This window comes from Pseudophryne corroboree, chromosome 3 (genome assembly GCF_028390025.1).
Source record: "Pseudophryne corroboree isolate aPseCor3 chromosome 3, aPseCor3.hap2, whole genome shotgun sequence".
Taxonomy (NCBI): domain Eukaryota; kingdom Metazoa; phylum Chordata; class Amphibia; order Anura; family Myobatrachidae; genus Pseudophryne; species Pseudophryne corroboree.
This window is the reverse complement of record NC_086446.1, coordinates 163970816-163991857: the sequence shown is the minus strand read 5'-3', so window position 1 is coordinate 163991857 and position 21042 is coordinate 163970816. Positions and strand designations below refer to the sequence as shown.

Sequence of the window (21042 nt, the reverse complement as noted above, 5' to 3'; positions counted from 1 at the left end):
CGTTTAACCCACAAATCTCAATTTCCGATGCCAAGGGTACTAAGGGAACAGAGTGTTTCAGGGCGAATTGGCGGTCCATAAAAACCCCGTCGGCCCCACTGTTCACAAAGGCCTCAGTCTTGACAGTTTGACAGAGGATCTTCAAGGTCACCGGAATGATAAAAGTCTTCTTGGGAAATTCCGACTTCTGACCTGACAGGATATTTCCCATCACCCTCAGGCCCTGAAGTTTTCCGGCTTTTCTGGGCATGATACTACCACATGACCTTTATTCCCACAGTACAAACATAACCCCTGCTGTCTCCTCCGCGTCTTCTCACGCGAGGAGAGGTGGGTAGCCCCAATCTGCATAGGCTCCTCGGAAAATTCCTCAGAGTCAGAGGTTCCCTTGGGAAAGAAGGAAACCTCGGTCTCCCTTTCAAGCCTGCGCTCTCTCAGCCGTCTATCCACCCGAATGGATAACTGCATGAGCTGATCCAAGCTATCAGGCAAGGGATATTGTACCAGTTGATCTTTTAACTGGTTAGAAAGACCTCTTCGGTACTGGTGTTTCAGGGCTGGGTCATTCCACTGGGTATCATGGGCCAACCTCCGAAACTCCGTACAATAAACCTCAACTGGCCTTCGCCCTTGCTTAAGGATCGAAATCTGAGCCTCGGCTGAGGCCGTCTTGTCAGGGTCATCATACAACATGCCCAGTGCCGTAAAAAAAGCATCAACACTTTTAAGCGACGGACAGTCAGGCTGCAACCCATATGCCCAGACCTGTGGGTCTCCTTGTAGCAAGGAAATCACTATGCCCACCCGCTGAATCTCCGACCCAGAAGACTGAGGCCTAAGCTGGAAATATAGCTTGCAGCTCTCCTTGAAACAAAAGAACTGCGAGCGATCTCCAGAAAAATGATCCGGGAGATTTACTTTTGGCTCCTTAACCCCTGAAGGTACTGCTGCTGCGGGAGCTCCGCCAGCGGCCTGCGAGGTGTGCATTTTAATGGACAAATCATTAAATTGTCGAGTCAGGACCTGCACCTGATCGACCACCTGTTGCAAAGTATTTTGAGGGGTATGCTCCATTTTCCCACAAAATTTCAACAGGAGTATTAGGCTGCTGAATATGTTATGCACACCAGTGCCAGCAGGAATGTACTGGTGTCTGAACGGTGAGGGATGCAAAACAAATGAACTCACAGACAGACTGGGGAATATGACATTACATACACAGAAGGTGATAGGGTAACAAAATAAACACAAAGTGAACAGAGAAGCCCAAAGGCTAAGAAACTGGGTGTCTCCCTAGTATTAGGAATGCTCAGATGGAAAGAAGCGAGATGTAGTGATTTAATACGTAGAGAACCCGAAATGCTGTTGCTAAGGGCAACAGCAAAACCCTAAAGGGTTACCAACGGGTGTGGCAGTAAACTCCTTGGTCAGAGATGGAATAATAGACACAAGGAGAGTCTCCACAATCCTAGTCCTCACTTGCAGTGCACTGGTTCAGCTTACTGCCACTAAACTGACACCTGAACACCTTGCACAGTGAAAAAGGATTTTGGCAGGCAAGTCTGAGAATACAGCTGCAAACTTGCTAGATTCACAGAGTAGCAAAAGAACCCCAGCAGGTTAAACGACTGACTCCAGTCTTACTGCTAGGTCTAAGTCCATATGCAACCACCACTAGCTATTTTGCATATTGCACATGTGCTGCTGGCTGCATATGTATATGTATATTTGCAAACTGACGAACAATTCAGAGTTGGACATATCTGTCGTTTCTTTGCACTGGCTGAATGGGTGTTACTGGATGGCAACTGGCGGCAACAGGGTGTACACACATAAGAGAACTGCGTTGTGGGCATGTAGTTGCTACCTAATTTGAACTGTGCACACGCAAAGTAGATGCCAAATCAGTAGCATCTCTGTCACTTACAGTAGCATGGGGTAGGTGGTGTAAGTGTTGATGTCGGATGAGGGCTACTGTTGGATGAGTGCGATTGAATAGACAGATGCACATGACCTAAAATACGTGCATGCCCTTGATTTTCAAAAGCCTGATGATTGCTTTTGTGACTTCTGTGTTTTTGTATTACAGGCTTTCTCACTGGTCGGTGTGTTAGTTCATTTTGTCAGATTCAAGGTTGGTGCCCAACAGAGAATGACACTGTTCGTATGTAAGTAACGAGAAGAGGGCTTTTGGAGTAAGATGATGAAAAGAGAAATGGTCCAGTTTAATTTTTATTTATATAGTGGTCTGCAATGTCACTAGTTACAGATGTGTCCTCATACATCATTGCTGCAGTCGCACCAAACATTTCTTCATGGTGTGCAAGGTCCCGTGAGATTTTGCTAGTGCCGGGCATCTCTTTTGCCGAAAAATGCTTCTTAGGCTGGGTGCACACTTCAGCAAAATGTCTGCAGACATGCAGTTGAGCCGACAGAGCTCCCGATGCAGGTGAGCTTATACACTTACCGAACGGACGCTCGATGTGTCAGTCCTGTCATCCAGCTCACTAGCGTTTCAATAATCGGTGCAGTGTGTGCGGAGCACACGAGCCGCTGAGTCCAGAGGGGGCCCCCACCGCACACGCTGCACCCATTTTTAAAATACTCACCCCTCTGGAATCCAGCGCCGGCATCTGCAGCACTGTTAAAACACCGTAAAAACGGCTCAACGGCCATTTTCACAGAGTTCTGCGCATGCGCAGTAGAGAAATCTCAGAATAAATGGCCGCCGCACCATTTTCCCGGAGATCTGCATATGCGCAGTAGAGTCTAAGCCCTCTAGTGCTCAGACTCTCAGCGCTGCCAGCAGAGAGGAGGGGGCCCAAACAGAGGAGGCTGAACACGGGTCTCCTCCTCTCTTAAAGTGCCCCTGATCCAGTTGGGTGGGCATTTTAATTTGCCTGTCCAGCTTTGATGTCCGCCCCCTGGAGGAAGTGTACGACCGTCCCTTACACATAGCCAGGTGGGCCTGTATATCTGTAGAGGGAATGCAGTTAGGTCCGCCGGTCACTATTCTGATGCCGGGATCACGAATGGTGAGCAGCCCGCCAGTGGGCATGCCAACCAACAGAGACTATTCCCACTCTTGGGTGTCTGAGCCCGCAAGGGGCTTTGTTGTACTCGCCCCCCGTCACCCATCTAAAAACCCGGGATCCCGCCATTGGTATAGTGACTGGCGGTCTCCCAACTGCTGGTCACACAAACCCAATCCCTGACTGTGCTGCAGGGCTGATGCGATATGTGTGTGAAGGACCTCATTCAGACATATCTTTGTATACACCCACTAGCCATATATATCAGCCGTTTGCTTGAACAGCCAATATATTGCCCAGTGTGTACCCCGCTTGTAGAATGTGTTTGGTTTATTATAACAATTAACCTAGACATGGCTGACAAATGGCATATTTTAATTTCAGTCTCACTGCTAAAAAAAAACTACTGAATTGGAAATACCTTTCAAAAATATATATTAAATTACAATCTTATATCTTGATTTTATTCTTATCTTCTAAATTATTATTATTATTTTTTAATCTCACTTGCTTGTATCTACAGTTACAATTATTAGGGGGGTAGGAGTACAAAGCAGTGAAAAGAGTGAAGTGTTTGCAGTGGAGAAGTTGCCCATGGCAACCAATCAGCTGCTACTTATAATTTTATAAAACTTGATAAATACTACCTCAATGCTGATTGGGCAACTTCTCCACTGGCTCACTTATCCACTCCTTTCAAGACTTCATACATCTACCCCAAAATGACAGGTTCCCTCGCATTAGGTTGAAGACTTCACACAAGAGCTGATGGTCATTGTGTTTTGATAGTTTTGGGGTGAGGATCACTAATTGTGTTTAATAATTGGTTATTATGGTTAAAAGAAAATATCAATCACCTTATGGGTGTGTTCTGAGTAGAGCATTTTTCTGTACAACCGAGGCAGCCTGTATACCATTGCAAGTATCTCCCTGTCTATAGTGATTATTCATCTGCCTTCATGCAGAAGGCCGCACCTCCCATTGTTTTTCCATCTGCACTGTCATCATTAGTGTTGGGACTCACACATACCCCATTCTGGCTGCAAGAGATGCGTATGTTACAGGCGTCCCAGCTCCATCCGCACTCTGCAAAAGTGGACAGGAGATTGCTTGCACGCCTGTGACACTCCCATGAGATGGATCTCTTTCTTGCCCCCACAAAGAAATCACCCACTTGCCAGGTAGAAAAACCCATTATATACTGAACAAAGAGAGATCCATCAACAGATCAATCGGAAAAAATGGGTAAAAACACACTACTGCACGACCGTGGAGCTGCTCACTTACATGTGATCTAATGCCCCAAACTTCAAACCATAAAAGACAATGTAGGTTCTCAGCAGATGGCGCTCACAATGCAAGAAACAAATGGTTATTATTAAAAAGATAATTCGGCACACCATCCAAGTGAGCACTGATGTGGATTTCTCCCAGGTGGTAAATAAGAAGAATAACTCCCTTAGATGTGATCAGCAGAATTAACATGTAAAGGGAAAAACACATATAGTGTGGTACTGCATCAGTACCACAAAGGTATATATCTAATTGCACTTACCTTCTGTATACAGCCATAAAACCAACGGGTCTTGGAGACAGTAGCGGATTCTGCCACGGGCAAGCAGGACTTTTGCCCGGGGCACAGCCTTCCGGAGGGCGCCGGCGCCATCCGGAGGGCGCCGCACTATGGCAAGATCCGCCACTGTGCAGTGTGCCCCCCAGCAATGCCCCCCCCCCCGCTGTGAGAAGGGAACTAGACGCTACGCGTCTAGTTTCCCTTCGTGGCGCTGGTCCCCCCCACTGTGATGGGAATCAGACGCTAAGCGTCTAGTTTCCCTTCATGGAGAGGACCTTTGCTGTGCGGTGCGCGATGACGTCATCGCGCACCGCACAGCATTGTGGCACAAACGCTAGGGGTCTAGTGCCTATGCTGTGCTATGGGAGAGACGTCTCTCCCATAGATCCGAGGAGAAGAGCGACGCCGGCGGAGGTCTGTAGGTCTGGAATCAGGAGCGGAGATAGTAAGTATACTTTGTTTTTTGGGTTTTTTTATTTCCGTTCAGCGGCGCTACAAATGGGGACGTGACTGACCACGCCCCTGTATTAAGCCACACCCCTATCTTTTGCCCGGGGCGCCACAAGGGCAAGAACCGGCCCTGCTTGGAGAGGACAGTGAGGTGACTTGGATACCATCACTTGGTTTTAAGGCTGCATATATAGGCCTACAAAGGGTGAGTCTGATTAGATATATACCTTTGTGGTATTGATGCAGTATTACACAAGATGGATCAATTGGTCCACACTTTCCATTTTTATCCTTGTGCGTATGCATGGTATGGGGCACACATAATCTGTAACTGATTTCTGAAGCAATGTGTGCAGTTAGCAGATCTGACTCAAACATAGACCCTGCTGTATGTAACCAAATCTGTCAGATCAGCATTATGCTTGCAGATTTTAATTGACACGAAAGATCCAGGCCATGCCCATTCGGGAGTATATATAATATTAATAAATTGGTTGATTTTTATTATGTCATCATGCTTACGTACCTGTGCCAGAAAGCATGACAAAACATTTGCAGCGCGGCGTAGCACCATGCACATTAAGAGGACCAGGAAGATCACTAGGAACAGAGGAGGGTAATATTACAAACAGCAGAAGAGCAGAGAGCGGGAGGCAGAGGAAAGTAGGACAGGAGAGGGAGGGAGAGAGGGCTGGGAAGAGTCGACACAAGAGCAGGCGAAACAGTGGAAAGCAGGCGAGACAGGAGAAGCAGGTGAATGGGAAAGATGGGGCAGTCAAGAGCAAACGAGATGGGGAGGCTGCGGTTGACCCAGTGGATACCGTGTCTATAACTATTAGTCTTTGATAAATGTGGCGTGATGTGGTCATTTTTTTTTACGAGATTTTTTCTTAGCTGTCAAAACAATAGAGACAACAGTACTTAAGGCCTAATTCAGCATGGATCGTTATTTTGAGAAATTGCAGTTGTCTGCGAGTAGAAAGGCGCCGCCCCAACAGGAAGAAAAAATGCCCCGTGCAAATTTGCAAATACATCACAGATCGCTATCCATTCACAGATGCATACGCAATTTCCGGAAACAACTAAGATTATTTGCTATCTGAGGGTGCAACTAATCTGGCCTGGAAGTGGTCTGCGCTAATGTCAGAGACACTCCCCAAAAAACGCCTGGGCACGTCTGTGTTTTTTTCTGACACACCCAAAAACGCCGACATCCTGGCAAACTGTGACCACATTGCGATTACGATCTGTACGCCTTTTCTGTCACTATTACGCAGTTGTTCGATAATTGCTCAATTTGCGAATTCTCTGAATAGCGATCCATGCTGAATTAGGCCATTAGCTTATTGTATAGAAGGTGAAAATGGATGCTTAAAATAAGTCACAATCTGCTGCAAACTAAGTAATGGTTTCTTTTTACAAATAATTTGCATAATGTATTCGAAATATATTAAATGTAATTTCCGCCATCTAAGTGAAAGCAATTAGCATCTGCTGCAACCCATTTAAGGAACAAAGTAGCTCCATGCATTTTTCTTCAGTCTATTTACAGGAAGTCTGTCCAGCTTAGAAATTCCCTGAAACCACATACGTATGAAATATTATTTATTGCACTTTTGCATATATCTGAATGTTTGTTTTTTATATAAATTATATGAATTGAGTTCTAGTCCTGTGATAGAATAGATAGGTGGATTGGACGTTGTCCAATGTTTTTGCATAAATTATTAATCTACCGTGTAACTTAAAATGCTGCTTCTGATAATCAAGTCAGCGGGGGAACACTGCTTGCACATTATTTATTTATGTATTATTTATTTATTAACAGTTTCTTATATAGCGCAGCATATTCCGTTGCGCTTTACAATTAGAACAACAGTAATAGAACAAAACAGGGTAAAAACAGTAGAGATGAGCGCCGGAAATTTTTCGGGTTTTGTGTTTTGGTTTTGGGTTCGGTTCCGCGGCCGTGTTTTGGGTTCGACCGCGTTTTGGCAAAACCTCACCGAATTTTTTTTGTCGGATTCGGGTGTGTTTTGGATTCGGGTGTTTTTTTCAAAAAACCCTAAAAAACAGCTTAAATCATAGAATTTGGGGGTCATTTTGATCCCAAAGTATTATTAACCTCAAAAACCATAATTTCCACTCATTTTCAGTCTATTCTGAATACCTCACACCTCACAATATTATTTTTAGTCCTAAAATTTGCACCGAGGTCGCTGTGTGAGTAAGATAAGCGACCCTAGTGGCCGACACAAACACCGGGCCCATCTAGGAGTGGCACTGCAGTGTCACGCAGGATGTCCCTTCCAAAAAACCCTCCCCAAACAGCACATGACGCAAAGAAAAAAAGAGGCGCAATGAGGTAGCTGACTGTGTGAGTAAGATAAGCGACCCTAGTGGCCGACACAAACACCGGGCCCATCTAGGAGTGGCACTGCAGTGTCACGCAGGATGTCCCTTCCAAAAAACCCTCCCCAAACAGCACATGACGCAAAGAAAAAAAGAGGCGCAATAAGGTAGCTGACTGTGTGAGTAAGATAAGCGACCCTAGTGGCCGACACAAACACCGGGCCCATCTAGGAGTGGCACTGCAGTGTCACGCAGGATGTCCCTTCCAAAAAACCCTCCCCAAACAGCACATGACGCAAAGAAACAAAGAGGCGCAATGAGGTAGCTGACTGTGTGAGTAAGATAAGCGACCCTAGTGGCCGACACAAACACCGTGCCCATCTAGGAGTGGCACTGCAGTGTCACGCAGGATGGCCCTTCCAAAAAACCCTCCCCAAACAGCACATGACGCAAAGAAAAAAAAAAGAAAAAAGAGGTGCAAGATGGAATTGTCCTTGGGCCCTCCCACCCACCCTTATGTTGTATAAACAAAACAGGACATGCACACTTTAACCAACCCATCATTTCAGTGACAGGGTCTGCCACACGACTGTGACTGATATGACGGGTTGGTTTGGACCCCCCCCCCAAAAAAAGAAGCAATTAATCTCTCCTTGCACAAACTGGCTCTACAGAGGCAAGATGTCCACCTCATCATCATCCTCCGATATATCACCGTGTACATCCCCCTCCTCACAGATTATCAATTCGTCCCCACTGGAATCCACCATCTCAGCTCCCTGTGTACTTTGTGGAGGCAATTGCTGCTGGTCAATGTCTCCGCGGAGGAATTGATTATAATTCATTTTAATGAACATCATCTTCTCCACATTTTCTGGATGTAACCTCGTACGCCGATTGCTGACAAGGTGAGCGGCGGCACTAAACACTCTTTCGGAGTACACACTTGTGGGAGGGCAACTTAGGTAGAATAAAGCCAGTTTGTGCAAGGGCCTCCAAATTGCCTCTTTTTCCTGCCAGTATAAGTACGGACTGTGTGACGTGCCTACTTGGATGCGGTCACTCATATAATCCTCCACCATTCTTTCAATGTTGAGAGAATCATATGCAGTGACAGTAGACGACATGTCCGTAATCGTTGTCAGGTCCTTCAGTCCGGACCAGATGTCAGCATCAGCAGTCGCTCCAGACTGCCCTGCATCACCGCCAGCGGGTGGGCTCGGAATTCTGAGCCTTTTCCTCGCACCCCCAGTTGCGGGAGAATGTGAAGGAGGAGATGTTGACAGGTCGCGTTCCGCTTGACTTGACAATTTTCTCACCAGCAGGTCTTTCAACCCCAGCAGACTTGTGTCTGCCGGAAAGAGAGATCCAAGGTAGGCTTTAAATCTAGGATCGAGCATGGTGGCCAAAATGTAGTGCTCTGATTTCAACAGATTGACCACCCGTGAATCCTTGTTAAGCGAATTAAGGGCTCCATCCACAAGTCCCACATGCCTAGCGGAATCGCTCCGTGTTAGCTCCTCCTTCAATGTCTCCAGCTTCTTCTGCAAAAGCCTGATGAGGGGAATGACCTGACTCAGGCTGGCAGTGTCTGAACTGACTTCACGTGTGGCAAGTTCAAAGGGCATCAGAACCTTGCACAACGTTGTAATCATTCTCCACTGCGCTTGAGACAGGTGCATTCCACCTCCTATATCGTGCTCAATTGTATAGGCTTGAATGGCCTTTTGCTGCTCCTCCAACCTCTGAAGCATATAGAGGGTTGAATTCCACCTCGTTACCACTTCTTGCTTCAGATGATGGCAGGGCAGGTTCAGTAGTTTTTGGTGGTGCTCCAGTCTTCTGTACGTGGTGCCTGTACGCCGAAAGTGTCCCGCAATTCTTCTGGCCACCGACAGCATCTCTTGCACGCCCCTGTCGTTTTTTTAAAAATTCTGCACCACCAAATTCAAGGTATGTGCAAAACATGGGACGTGCTGGAATTTGCCCATATTTAATGCACACACAATATTGCTGGCGTTGTCCGATGCCACAAATCCACAGGAGAGTCCAATTGGGGTAAGCCATTCCGCGATGATCTTCCTCAGTTGCCGTAAGAGGTTTTCAGCTGTGTGCGTATTCTGGAAACTGGTGATACAAAGCGTAGCCTGCCTAGGAAAGAGTTGGCGTTTGCGAGATGCTGCTACTGGTGCCGCCGCTGCTGTTCTTGCGGCGGGAGTCCATACATCTACCCAGTGGGCTGTCACAGTCATATAGTCCTGACCCTGCCCTGCTCCACTTGTCCACATGTCCGTGGTTAAGTGGACATTGGGTACAACTGCATTTTTTAGGACACTGGTGAGTCTTTTTCTGACGTCCGTGTACTTTCTCGGTATCGCCTGCCTAGAGAAGTGGAACCTAGATGGTATTTGGTAACGGGGGCACACTGCCTCAATAAATTGTCTAGTTCCCTGTGAACTAACGGCGGATACCGGACGCACGTCTAACACCAACATAGTTGTCAAGGCCTCAGTTATCCGCTTTGCAGCAGGATGACTGCTGTGATATTTCATCTTCCTCGCAAAGGACTGTTGAACAGTCAATTGCTTACTGGAAGTAGTACAAGTGGGCTTACGACTTCCCCTATGGGATGACCATCGACTCCCAGCAGCAACAACAGCAGCGCCAGCAGCAGTAGGCGTTACACGCAAGGATGCATCGGAGGAATCCCAGGCAGGAGAGGAATCATCAGAATTGCCAGTGACATGGCCTGCAGGACTATTGGCATTCCTGGGGAAGGAGGAAATTGACACTGAGGGAGTTGGTGGGGTGGTTTGCGTGAGCTTGGTTACAAGAGGAAGGGATTTACTGGTCAGTGGACTGCTTCCGCTGTCGGCCAAAGTTTTTGAACTTGTCACTGACTTATTATGAATGCGCTGCAGGTGACGTATAAGGGAGGATGTTCCGAGGTGGTTAACGTCCTTACCCCTACTTATTACAGCTTGACAAAGGGAACACACGGCTTGACAAATGTTGTCCGCATTTCTGGTGAAATACTTCCACACCGAAGAGCTGATTTTTTTGGTATTTTCACCAGGCATGTCAACGGCCATATTCCTCCCACGGACAACAGGTGTCTCCCCGGGTGCCTGACTTAAACAAACCACCTCACCATCAGAATCCTCCTGGTCAATTTCCTCCCCAGCGCCAGCAACACCCATATCCTCCTCATCCTGGTGTACTTCAACACTGACATCTTCAATCTGACTATCAGGAACTGGACTGCGGGTGCTCCTTCCAGCACTTGCAGGGGGCGTGCAAATGGTGGAAGGCGCATGCTCTTCACGTCCAGTGTTGGGAAGGTCAGGCATCGCAACCGACACAATTGGACTCTCCTTGTGGATTTGGGATTTCGAAGAACGCACAGTTCTTTGCTGTGCTTTTTCCAGCTTGAGTCTTTTCATTTTTCTAGCGAGAGGCTGAGTGCTTCCATCCTCATGTGAAGCTGAACCACTAGCCATGAACATAGGCCAGGGCCTCAGCCGTTCCTTGCCACTCCGTGTGGTAAATGGCATATTGGCAAGTTTACGCTTCTCCTCCGACAATTTTATTTTAGGTTTTGGAGTCCTTTTTTTACTGATATTTGGTGTTTTGGATTTGACATGCTCTGTACTATGACATTGGGCATCGGCCTTGGCAGACGACGTTGCTGGCATTTCATCGTCTCGGCCATGACTAGTGGCAGCAGCTTCAGCACGAGGTGGAAGTGGATCTTGATCTTTCCCTAATTTTGGAACCTCAACATTTTTGTTCTCCATATTTTAATAGGCACAACTAAAAGGCACCTCAGGTAAACAATGGAGATGGATGGATACTAGTATACAATTATGGATGGACTGCCGAGTGCCGACACAGAGGTAGCTACAGCCGTGGACTACCGTACTGTACTGTGTCTGCTGCTAATATAGACTGGTTGATAAAGAGATGTAGTATGTATGTATAAAGAAGAAAGAAAAAAAAACCACGGGTAGGTGGTATACAATTATGGACGGACTGCCGAGTGCCGACACAGAGGTAGCTACAGCCGTGGACTACCGTACTGTGTCTGCTGCTAATATAGACTGGTTGATAAAGAGATGTAGTATGTATGTATAAAGAAGAAAGAAAAAAAAACCACGGGTAGGTGGTATACAATTATGGACGGACTGCCGAGTGCCGACACAGAGGTAGCTACAGCCGTGGACTACCGTACTGTGTCTGCTGCTAATATAGACTGGTTGATAAAGAGATGTAGTATGTATTTATAAAGAAGAAAGAAAAAAAAACCACGGGTAGGTGGTATACAATTATGGACGGACTGCCGAGTGCCGACACAGAGGTAGCTACAGCCGTGGACTACCGTACTGTACTGTGTCTGCTGCTAATATAGACTGGATGATAATGAGATGTAGTATGTATAAAGAAGAAAAAAAAAACCACGGGTAGGTGGTATACAATTATGGATGGACTGCCGAGTGCCGACACAGAGGTAGCTACAGCCGTGGACTACCGTACTGTACTGTGTCTGCTGCTAATATAGACTGGTTGATAATGAGATGTAGTATGTATGTATAAAGAAGAAAGAAAAAAAAACCACGGGTAGGTGGTATACAATTATGGACGGACTGCCGAGTGCCGACACAGAGGTAGCTACAGCCGTGGACTACCGTACTGTACTGTGTCTGCTGCTAATATAGACTGGATGATAATGAGATGTAGTATGTATAAAGAAGAAAGAAAAAAAAACCACGGGTAGGTGGTATACAATTATGGATGGACTGCCGAGTGCCGACACAGAGGTAGCTACAGCCGTGGACTACCGTACTGTACTGTGTCTGCTGCTAATATAGACTGGATGATAATGAGATGTAGTATGTATAAAGAAGAAAAAAAAACCACGGGTAGGTGGTATACAATTATGGATGGACTGCCGAGTGCTGACACAGAGATAGCTACAGCCGTGGACTACCGTACTGTTCTGTGTCTGCTGCTAATATAGACTGGATGATAATGAGATGTAGTATGTATAAAGAAGAAAGAAAAAAAACCACGGGTAGGTGGTATACAATTATGGATGGACTGCCGAGTGCCGACACAGAGGTAGCTACAGCCGTGGACTACCATACTGTACTGTGTCTGCTGCTAATATAGACTGGATGATAATGAGATGTAGTATGTATAAAGAAGAAAGAAAAAAAAACCACGGGTAGGTGGTATACAATTATGGACGGACTGCCGAGTGCCGACACAGAGGTAGCTACAGCCGTGGACTACCGTACTGTACTGTGTCTGCTGCTAATATAGACTGGATGATAATGAGATGTAGTATGTATAAAGAAGAAAGAAAAAAAACCACGGGTAGGTGGTATACAATTATGGATGGACTGCCGAGTGCCGACACAGAGGTAGCTACAGCCGTGGACTACCGTACTGTACTGTGTCTGCTGCTAATATAGACTGGATGATAATGAGATGTAGTATGTATAAAGAAGAAAAAAAAACCACGGGTAGGTGGTATACAATTATGGATGGACTGCCGAGTGCCGACACAGAGGTAGCTACAGCCGTGGACTACCGTACTGTACTGTGTCTGCTGCTAATATAGACTGGATGATAATGAGATGTAGTATGTATAAAGAAGAAAGAAAAAAAAACCACGGGTAGGTGGTATACAATTATGGACGGACTGCCGAGTGCCGACACAGAGGTAGCTACAGCCGTGGACTACCGTACTGTACTGTGTCTGCTGCTAATATAGACTGGTTGATAATGAGATGTAGTATGTATAAAGAAGAAAGAAAAAAAAAACCACGGGTAGGTGGTATACAATTATGGATGGACTGCCGAGTGCCGACACAGAGGTAGCTACAGCCGTGGACTACCGTACTGTACTGTGTCTGCTGCTAATATAGACTGGATGATAATGAGATGTAGTATGTATAAAGAAGGAAAAAAAAACCACGGGTAGGTGGTATACAATTATGGATGGACTGCCGAGTGCCGACACATAGGTAGCTACTGCCGTGGACTACCGTACTGTACTGTGTCTGCTGCTAATATAGACTGGATGATAATGAGATGTAGTATGTATACAGAAGAAAGAAAAAAAAAACCACGGGTAGGTGGTATACAATTATGGATGGACTGCCGAGTGCCGACACAGAGGTAGCTACAGCCGTGAACTACCGTACTGTGTCTGCTGCGACTGGATGATAAATAATGATATAAAAAATATATATATATCACTACTGCAGCCGGACAGGTATATATTATATAATGACGGACCTGCTGGACACTGTCTGTCAGCAGAATGAGTTTTTTATAGAATAAAAAAACACCACACAAGTCACACGACGAGTGTTTAACTTTTTCAGGCAATCACAATATAGTATACTATACTGGTGGTCAGTGTGGTCAGGTCACTGGTCAGTCACACTGGCAGTGGCACTCCTGCAGCAAAAGTGTGCACTGTTTAATTTTAATAATATGTACTCCTGGCTCCTGCTATAACCTATAACTGCTCCCCAGTCTCCCCCACAATTAAGCTGTGTGAGCACAGTCAGATATTATACATAGATGATGCAGCACACTGGGCTGAGCACAGATATGGTATGTGACTGAGTCACTGTGTATCGTTTTTTTCAGGCAGAGAACGGATTATATTAAATAAAACTGCACTGGTGGTCACTGGTCAGTGGTCAGTCACTAGTAAACTCTGCACTCTCTAGTACTCCTAAGCTCCAGTAAATCAAGTGTCTCTGTCTCAATCTCACTCTCTCTCTTCTAATCTAAATGGAGAGGACGCCAGCCACGTCCTCTCCCTATCAATCTCAATGCACGTGTGAAAATGGCGGCGACGCGCGGCTCCTTATATAGAATCCGAGTCTCGCGATAGAATCCGAGCCTCGCGAGAATCCGACAGCGTCATGATGACGTTCGGGCGCGCTCGGGTTAACCGAGCAAGGCGGGAAGATCCGAGTCGCTCGGATCCGTGTAAAAAAAGCTGAAGTTCGGGCGGGTTCGGATTCCGAGGAACCGAACCCGCTCATCTCTAAAAAACAGACAGACATAAGGGCCCTACACACTGGCAGATAAAATGCACGATATGAACGTTCTCGTTCATTAATGAACGAGAACTTGTTCATATCGTGCAGTGTGTAGGCACCAACGATTAACAATGCGGTGCCCTGCGCTCGTTAATCGTTGGTGCCCCGTTGCTTATGCATGCAGGCCAATATGGACGAGATTGTCCATATTAGCATACAGGGCTATGGTGACGGGGGGAGTGAAAAAACTTCACTCCCCCGTCACCTTCCCCCCGCCGCCGGGTCACCCGTTGGCCGCATCCGCCGTTGGGCAGCTCGGCGGCGGATCGGTAAGTGTGTAGGGCCCATTAGAGGTAGGAAGGCCTTGCTTGCAAGCTTACAATCTATAGAGAAATAGGCATTGATACACAATTATAGATGCTACCTATTGTGTAATGGTCCATTAGAAAAATGATTTGTTTCTGAAACAAAAACCTGCTGATTTTTGCATAATGGGGGTAATTCCAAGTTGATCGCAGCAGGAATTTTTTTAGCAGTTGGGCAAAACCATGTGCACTGCAGGGGGACAGATATAACATGTGCAGAGAGAGTTAGATTTGGGTGTGGTGAGTTCAATCTGCAATCTAAATGGCAGTGTAAAAATAAAGCAGCCAGTATTTACTCTGCACAGAAACAAAATAACCCACCCACATCTATCTCTCTCTGCAAATGTTATATCTGCCCACCTGCAGTGCACATGGGCCCTCATTCCGAGTCGTTCGCTCGGTATTTTTCATCGCATCGCAATGAAAATCCGCTTAGTACGCATGCGCAATATTCGCACTGCGACTGCGCCAAGTAATTTAACAATGAAGATAGTATTTTTACTCACGGCTTTTTCATCGCTCCGGCGATCGTAATGTGATTGACAGGAAATGGGTGTTACTGGGCGGAAACACGGCGTTTTATGGGCGTGTGGATGAAAACGCTACCGTTTCCGGAAAAAAACGCAGGAGTGGCTGGAGAAACGGGGGAGTGTCTGAGCGAACGCTGGGTGTGTTTGTGACGTCAAACCAGGAACGACAAGCACTGAACTGATCGCATAGGCAGAGTAAGGTTGAAGTTACTCAGAAACTGCAAAGTAGTTTGTAATCGCAATATTGCGAATACATCGGTCGCAATTTTAAGAAGCTAAGATACACTCCCAGTAGGCGTAGGCTTAGCGTGTGTAACTCTGCTAAATTCGCCTTGCGACCGATCAACTCGGAATGAGGGCCATGGTTTTGCCCAACTGCTAAAAAATGTCCTGCTGCGATCAACTTGGAATTACCCCCAATGTACAGTATGTAAAGCATAGTCTAACTCTCTTGGAATCTGCTGGAGACTTCCACATTTCAGGCTACGATAGAGTAGAACAGGCTCACTGATGACGTCCACTTCCCCAGTGAAGTGGCTGGTCCAGGGGTTAATGATGTTTCTTGTGAGTAATTCTGTCATCACGGCCTGCCCTTCCCCCTTCCCCCATGCCAATGGGGCAAATCATGGAAATCTGCCAACCACAGTGCTGCAGTTCTCTGCACCTCTATCTCAACATCCAGATCTCCTAGAGAAAACAGTTTCAAAGTAGATAAGTATGATATAGAACAGTGGTTCTCAAACTCGGTCCTCAGGACCCCACACAGTGCATGTTTTGCAGGTAACCCAGCAAGTGCACAGGTGTATTCATTATTCACTGACACATTTTAAAAGGTCCACAGGTGGAGCTAATTATTTCACTTGTGATTCTGTGAGAAGACCTGCAAAACATGCACTGTGTGGGGTCCTGAGGACCGAGTTTGAGAATCACTGATATAGAAGCAATATAAAAGTGGACACGTGTACGCCAACATTTTAAAATACAATTCTAGAAAAGCAGAGCATGGGGCCGGATGTAACCATGCCTTATAAGTTATTGCCAGAACTCCGTGAAAATGGCTGCCATAATATCCCTTGAATCCGAAACACCTATGATTTAAACAGGTTTTGTGGTTGATTACAACCAGGTGAAATGTAAGCTTGAATTTAGCCTCCACCATAGGAAATCGATAGACAATGGGAATCAAATAAAGTCCACAAATTTGCACTTGATAAAACACGTCATAGAATTTACCTAGTGTATATATCTAAGTTAATACTTTAAGTCAATTAATCTAATTGACTAATCAATAAAAATGAATAACATTGTACCAGTTGTATTATTGACATAAGATCATTATTCTGCACAGTGAGATTGATGTTTCTATATCTCCAACTGTAGGTTACAGTGATGGAAAATGTAACCTCTGCCCTCTCCAAATCATGAGAGGCAATGTAGGAGGGGTAATCAATCCTCCCATACTGAGATGATTTATCCTATGAAAACAAAATTACATTGTAAAGAGCAACGTTTAATAACTGTTGATAATTTACCATTTAGGAAGATGGATTTGTGATGTTTAGCAACAATGTAATACATATACAGACATTGCTATCATTATACGTTATATGAATATAATTAAGGGGATGGAGACGCTGGAATACCAGAAAGACTTGCATGGCTTGACATGTTCACACTGGAAAAAAGGAGATTAGGAGGAGACATCATCAACATTTCTCAATATTTAAGGGGACAATACACAGGGGGAGCTTTTGGTAAGACCAACACAGAAGACACGTGGACACCCACTTAGGTTAGAGGAGAGGAGATTCCGCACACAGAGGCGGAAAGGTTTTTTCACAGTAAGGTCAATACGAGTTTGGAATTCCCTGCCTGAGAGAGTAGTAATGGCGGACTCGGTCAATACTTTTAAGAATGGGCTAGATAAATTCCTAATGGATAATGATATACAGGGTTATGGAGGATAGATCACGCACTATAGTTATAATAAAATGAGGAAATACAACACAATGGCCGACTTTTCAAACAGATAAAACTAGTCCTGAAAATGATGCAGGGTGGGAAGGCACGGATAGGTTGAGCGCAATGGACCAAGCTCTCTTTTTTCAACCTCATAAACTATGTTACTGTTACTAATAAACACCTGCCCATATGTATGTAATGTACATCAGGGCTGGATTAAGTCTTGTGTGGGCCCAGGGGCAACAAAGTTGTGGGGGCCCCCACTAATCACACACACAGCACCCCCCCCCCTCCCACACACACACACACACACACAGCAGAGGCACACAGCCCCCTTCCCCACACCCCGACACATCTGCAGCAGGAACCCACAGCATCTCTCCACACAACCAGCAGGGGCACACAGCTCTGGCGCTGTGATCGCGGGGGTCCGCCGCAACACAGGGAGGAGAGGGACAGGGTGGCCACTGTGTAGGGGGGGCTGCAGCTCACTTACATCCACGGGATGTATCTCAGCAGTTTATCAAAGGCTGAACATAGCGGATATCAAAGATATCTGCTGCGTTCAGTTATGTAACCTAGGATACCAAGCTCTGTATACTGTAGTTCTAACTTTTTAGAGTTTGGTCCCATTAGCTGACCCCATCTTCAGATGGAGTTAGTTATTGTAACCTATAGTCCAGAGTTTTGCAACCACTGGCAGATGTATTAAGCCTGGAGAAGTGATAAAGAAGTGATAAGTGGGAGGTGATAACGCACCAGCCAATCAGCTCCTGTCATTTTTCAAACCCGTAATGACTGGCTGGTGTGTTATCACCTTGCACTTATCACTCCTTTATTGCTTCCCTAGACTTAATACATCTGCCAAAGTGTGTGGTAAAGTGCTGTGAAATCCTTTTAACTCTAACTGCTGTAGAGATCTTGTTTCACCCAGTGTAAATTAAAGTTTACCCTTTTAATGCAGATGATTGATGATAGCTGTCAGCTCAGATGCTGTAATTCATCCACTTACAGCAGGATGGTGAAGTGATATTTAAACAGTTACTGCTCTAAAAACTGCTGAAATCCTGTTTGTCTTGGCGACAGTGCCAATAAAAAAATATCTTCAATAAGTCTCAACTAAATACTGCAGATCAGATGTTTAATGATTGTACTGTGTAATGATTTTTGTCATGGGACCCGTATAGTCCTCAGAAGCAAATATCTGGCAGAGAGTACCTAGGAATGGGCTTTTACAAGTGCAACACAAAGTTTGAAATGCATTCATTAAAAAATATAGGATATAACGTCGGCTGTGACCAATGTTTTTCAAACAGCAATAAGTGATTAATGCTAAACCATGCTAATTTAGCATTGATTACTATTGCCCTTTGAAATCCATCTGTCAAAGCCGCCCATCTGTGGCTTTTTAAATCTACCCCCTGATCTCTCCAGCTGACAGCTATCCAAAATGCAAGCAGAGGAAGGAATGCACCTAAAAATGAAAAGTTACTTGTATAGCGTCAGTATATTCCATTGTGCTTTACGATTGGAAACAAACAGTAATAAATCAAGACTGGGTAATAACAGATAGAAAGTTATCTCTGCTCACAAGCTAACAATCTATAGGGAAATAGGCAATGATACACAAGGAAAGGTGCTGCCTATTGCATATTGGTCCAGACAGATTGCAGAGGTTCTTGGTGGTCGTATAACCCAGTCATACAGCAATGTTTCCTGGGGCCAGGAGCATGTGAAAGGGAAAGAAGAGAAAATATGTAAAGTCATCTGTGGACTGTATAGAGGTATTAGCATATCTTTAATAGGTGCAGGGTTTACTTACCCCTCAGGAGTCCTACGACGGCCGGCACTGCAGACGCAATCACCAGGAAAATGGCGTGGTGGCCATTTACCTGGCGATTTGCATATGTGCAGTAGATATGTCTTTGGGAACAAGGGGGTATATTTACTAAGCTCCCGATTTTGGCCGAGATGGTGTTTTTTCTTCAAAGTGTCATCTCGGTAATTTACTAAACTAAAATCACGGCAGTGATGAGGGCATTCGCATTTTTATTACGGCTGTGTAGTAAAAATACGAATGAATACACCATCGGTCAAATGCGGCTGTTTAGGTCTTGAACACGGTCATTTACTAACCATTCGTATTTGAAATCTCTTGCGTGAAAATGCATGTGCGGCCGTGAAGAAATACTAATCGTACAAAAAGCCTAAAAAAAAGTAGACCTGCTTTTGAGAAGCGTGTTTACATGTGTTGCCAATTCTACATTAGTCACACCTGACTTTTTGGACCTTTAAAAGGGACCCCAACACATTTTTCACCACTCTCAATCTGAAATGGCTGCTACTGTGTGTAGTACTGCTGTCTTGTTTGCTGGGGGATACCTGACACTGCTCCATGAGGCTACAATAAACCCAGGCCAGGAAAATCAACATGGTCAGCAGGTTGTACATGTTCCGCGTAGGCTGGCCATGGCTTGTTGTTTTAGTGGGCGTTTAAACCATAACAAATTTGCTGATGAACATGTTATACAGATGCTCCGACTAAATGTAAATAACATTTTCCCTCTGTATGACCTTGTCAAACTGAACCTAGACCCTGAGACAGCACGCTCTCGCTCTGTCTCAGGCCGGCACAAACTCCTGCCTGTGTTGCACTTTATGGCTACTGGCAGCTTCCAGCCTGTGACTAGCGATGTCATTAGTATCTCACAGGCCACCTTTTAGAAATATGTAATTCAGGGGAGTTAAAACATACATACACGTCTATGTCTAAGTGGTGCTTCTGTAATGTAATAGAACACAGTATTGTATTGATTACAGGTCATGACACTCACCTTTAATTTTGGAATGTCCACTCACGTTTTGGATGTCTTGGATGGCCACATAGATGCCTCTCTCTGCTTCCCTACCCTGGAGTCGCAGTGGCATGCAGTCAGGGTAGCTTTATGTGATCTTGCGGCCATGGCCAATGTGCTGGGTGCCATAGATTAGACACACGTTGAGCTGAGGACACCTAGGGGCAGGCAATATATTTCTACCAATACACATCTGGCCCAAGACACTAATGTGCATGTGGTTTGTGGATCGAATTAAACAATACACATATTCCGTGTTAACAATTTTTTTTTTTAACACACGAATTTATGAACAAAAAAAACCAAAACATTTTAATGGTCACCATATTCTGTGCACGCATTATTATTTGTTTTATTTTTGTGTGCTGGGTGCCGAGGATTGTGCTGGCTCGTTGGTGCGGGTTCGACTTGAGCGTCGAACTGGGGATTGAACTGGGGTGTAGCTTGGTGTAGTTGTCCCCGAGCTCGATGTCACATGGTGTGATGCCAACACACTTAGGCTTTGACTTAGATTGTTCAAGCTTGCTGTGAGCTGCGTATTAGCGGCAGTGTTGTTTGCTATAATTCGTGATAGGTTCTCATTTATCATTTGGTTATGTTGGATGATCTGGATGAGTGATTGTTGCTGCCGCTGTTGTTCATCCAAGATGCGTTGGAGGTTTGATTGCATTTGGCTGTTGTCTGCCCTCATCTGCTCCATGGAGTTTGCGATTCTGCCCACCTGCACTATAAGTCTGCCTGAGTTGCGACTCAGTCTAGGCAGATGATGGGGCAGACTTGACAGGTATTGGCTGTGGGTGTTTAGGCTTGCGCAGTATTGCGCCTGTTGTGTGGACCAACGGGTCCAAAACTCAGGGCC

At 45.5% G+C, this 21042-nt stretch overlaps 1 protein-coding gene across 1 annotated transcript in view; it reads left to right on the top strand.

The window, feature by feature from the left end:
* P2RX3 (purinergic receptor P2X 3) overlaps positions 1-21042 on the top strand; it is a 303463-nt gene that overhangs the window by 160778 nt on the left and 121643 nt on the right. Inside the window, exon 5 of the mRNA XM_063958551.1 lies at positions 2090-2168. Within this exon, the coding sequence (XP_063814621.1) occupies positions 2090-2168 (79 nt within the window). The remainder of the gene's footprint in view (positions 1-2089; positions 2169-21042) is intronic.